Below are 3,022 nucleotides of genomic sequence, written 5' to 3'. Positions count from 1 at the left end.
CCCTTAAAAAAAAAAACTGTCTGTTATGTGAGGATTCTCTTTCACCTCGAAATTATTAACTCCAAAAGAACTTATGTTATTGAACATCAAATGAGAGGAGCTCCAATGATATCCAGCTCGACAATGCACATATGTTAGTCAAAAATTCTTCATGAAATGAGGAAAAATGTCGAGGAATCTCGAAGATGGTTGGAGAAAAATCTTCATATGTTGGTTTTCATCTAGATGTGATTCGGTAAAACTCTCATGACAATCATGTGAATTGGCTCGACATATCTTCAAAAGTGGTTATATATGAAATAGTCAAATATTGTCGGTGATTCTCCAATATGGTTCGAGGAAATTCTTTGCTGGCTCGATCAAGTTGAGATAAGCAAGCCGAAAGAAAATGAAATTCATTGTAGACATTCTGCGGATAGTTGGATACTTGGACAAATATTTGGTCTTAAAATAAAGAAACCCTAAAGTGTTTAGAGCAAAGAGATTAATTAGGCAAAGGAAGAATATTTGGTCGCAGAAACAACTTCGAATTCGATCTCAATTTTCAAAGTGTCTTCCTTATCCAAGTAGGTGTTTCGAAGTGCAGCTATAGACACGAAGTGATCCCAACCAAAACCAAAACCAGGTGTATCGAACCATTTGTTAACTGCAATACAATAAAACATATAAGCATTGGAATTAAGACTGCCCAAAAAACGATCTGGTTATCCACAATAGTATTTTAGATAGGTAGGTACGAAAATAATAGTTTAAATGGGCTTTCACATACGCTCTTTTGTCAAGTGGTTAGATCCACTTGGATTTAGAACTTTCAGATGCGTTTTCACGTAAACCTTCTCATCTTCCTTTAAAACTTCACTTCCATCTAAAACGAGAAATATCGATAGCCATTTACTATCTTTTATAGAGTATCCCTTTGGATACAACTTTAGAAGCCTACAAAACAACAATTAAATTTTGTTAAACGTAATCATATATTTATATGTATATGTACATAATTATAGTTAGTTAAATATATATATTTATGTATATGTACTCTTAATTTACCATTGCCTTCCACCCATTGAAAAAGAGTTTGATGCGTGAATATCCTCTTTTATCTCAGAGAACTTTTTAACAGTCCAAGAGAACTTTGGATAAGAAAGCTTCACATCATATGAAAGTGTTTCATGTTTGGTTGGAGGTGGAGCAACAATGATATCAACACCAAACTCACTATGATCACCATCAAATAAGTATCCGTTTTTATGGTCGTTAAACGTATCAAGCGGAAGCACTTGTGACAATCCCCATATCGTTCTTAGTGTATTGCACGGCTTTGATTCGACATCTAGGATTTACAAAGACACTTCATATATAGACCAAGGTAGATAGATATACATGACTAGTAAAATAAATACCTATACCTACTTGGCAGTCGCAAAAATTCATGACTATAAGATGGTTTTTTTTTTAAAAAATCACGAATTATTTAAGCTACTACGCTACAGTCACGAAACACAGCCACGAATACTCAAGCGGCTATAGGGATTTTTTTTTACTAGTATATAGAAATATATGAATATGCAAATATAGATGTAGAGTAAAACATGAACATACATACCTTGAATAGTAAAGTACTTGTTTTCTTTTTTGTTAAAGACGAAAAACCGAAGATCAGCATACACCTCAATGGAAGTTGTAGAAGTAAGACTTGTGCTATCTATTTCAACATACATTGAAATAAACCCACTCCCATTGTCATTGTCGTTCCCTTTAGGGTATATGATCATTCTCCTGAGGAGAATGGTATTTAGGATTTGGTTCAACATCTATATGGAACTAAGTGAACATATATATACATACCATTGGTAATCACCAGAGGAGAAACGTCGAGATCGGTATGTGCCATGTGAGTGGGAAGTTGAGGTTTGGAGTTGAGAGAGGTTCTGGATTTTGATGGAATAAGAAGAAGGAGGACGTTCTCTCCACGTCTGCACAGTTGTTGAAGATATGTTTGACAACATTATTAGATAAAACTTTTCTTCTGTCACACGTAAGGTTTGGTCTCCTTCCACTAGGATTTTATGGTTTTGCACATGTGACCTCTCTTCAAAGCCAAGAGCACTATATATATATATATACGGATGTAACCCTAGATCCTAGGGCTTGAACCATGATATGATTTTCCAATCTAGCTCCCCCACTTATCTTTCAAAATTAGCACCATATCAAAATTAAAATTTTCATATCTGATCGGAAGTTTTCTTATATTTATCCAGTATATATATTTTGTGTGTAAATCTTGTTTGTATATATTCTTATTTAACATAGCACTATTTTTCTTTTTCTAAAATCAGCACACACTCTTATTTTCCAAAATTGGCACCATAAATCAAAATTAAATCATAAACTCTAAACAATAAACTCTATCCCTAAAAACTATACCCTAAATGTAAAATAGTAAACCCAAACTCTTAAAAAAAATTCTAAAAACTTATTTAAAATATTGCAATTGTGTTAATTAGAGCTATTTTCGTGGAGTGGTTGCTATAATTGTTCATAAAACGTATTTTTATGCTGTTTGAGTTATTTCTTATTTTGAAACCCAATTTTACGTAATGAGATACCTTATGAAATCAAACTTAAAGAAAAAAATCATTTGTGAAATGGCGAAATAAGAACTACATAAATTTAAGAGATCATGTGAGAGCTCTTGAAAAGCATAGATATATATTCTAACAGAACTTAGGTAAAAGAAGAATATTTGGTAGCAGAAACGACTTTAAATTCGATCTTAAATACTTTCAAAGTGTCTTCCTTGTCCAAGTAAGTCTTTCGAAGTTCAGCTAAAGAAACGAAGTGATCCCAACCACCACCATAGCCTTGTTCATCTAACCACAAGTTAACTGAAAATAGAATATGTAATATACGCATTAGTTAATTTATAATCAGGGAAACTGAATAATATTGTTATGTTATATACTTTATATCATCCCATAATCTCGAATAAATTTATAAAATCTTTCACGTACAATCGCGT

General features: G+C 32.7%; 1 protein-coding gene across 1 annotated transcript; it reads right to left on the bottom strand.

Moving 5' to 3' along the window:
• Positions 1 to 488: 488 nt before the first annotated feature.
• Positions 489 to 2,006, bottom strand: LOC17882144. Its single transcript, XM_006289544.1, has 5 exons — positions 1,846 to 2,006; positions 1,604 to 1,776; positions 1,048 to 1,330; positions 770 to 936; positions 489 to 646 (listed from the first exon to the last, which is right to left on the bottom strand). The coding sequence occupies exons 1-5, from the start codon at positions 2,004 to 2,006 to the stop codon at positions 489 to 491; spliced, it is 942 nt and encodes a 313-aa protein (XP_006289606.1).
• Positions 2,007 to 3,022: the final 1,016 nt, after the last annotated feature.

This window comes from Capsella rubella, unplaced genomic scaffold, assembly GCF_000375325.1.
Source record: "Capsella rubella cultivar Monte Gargano unplaced genomic scaffold, Caprub1_0 scaffold_6, whole genome shotgun sequence".
Taxonomy (NCBI): domain Eukaryota; kingdom Viridiplantae; phylum Streptophyta; class Magnoliopsida; order Brassicales; family Brassicaceae; genus Capsella; species Capsella rubella.
This window is presented reverse-complemented; position numbering and strand designations above follow the sequence as displayed.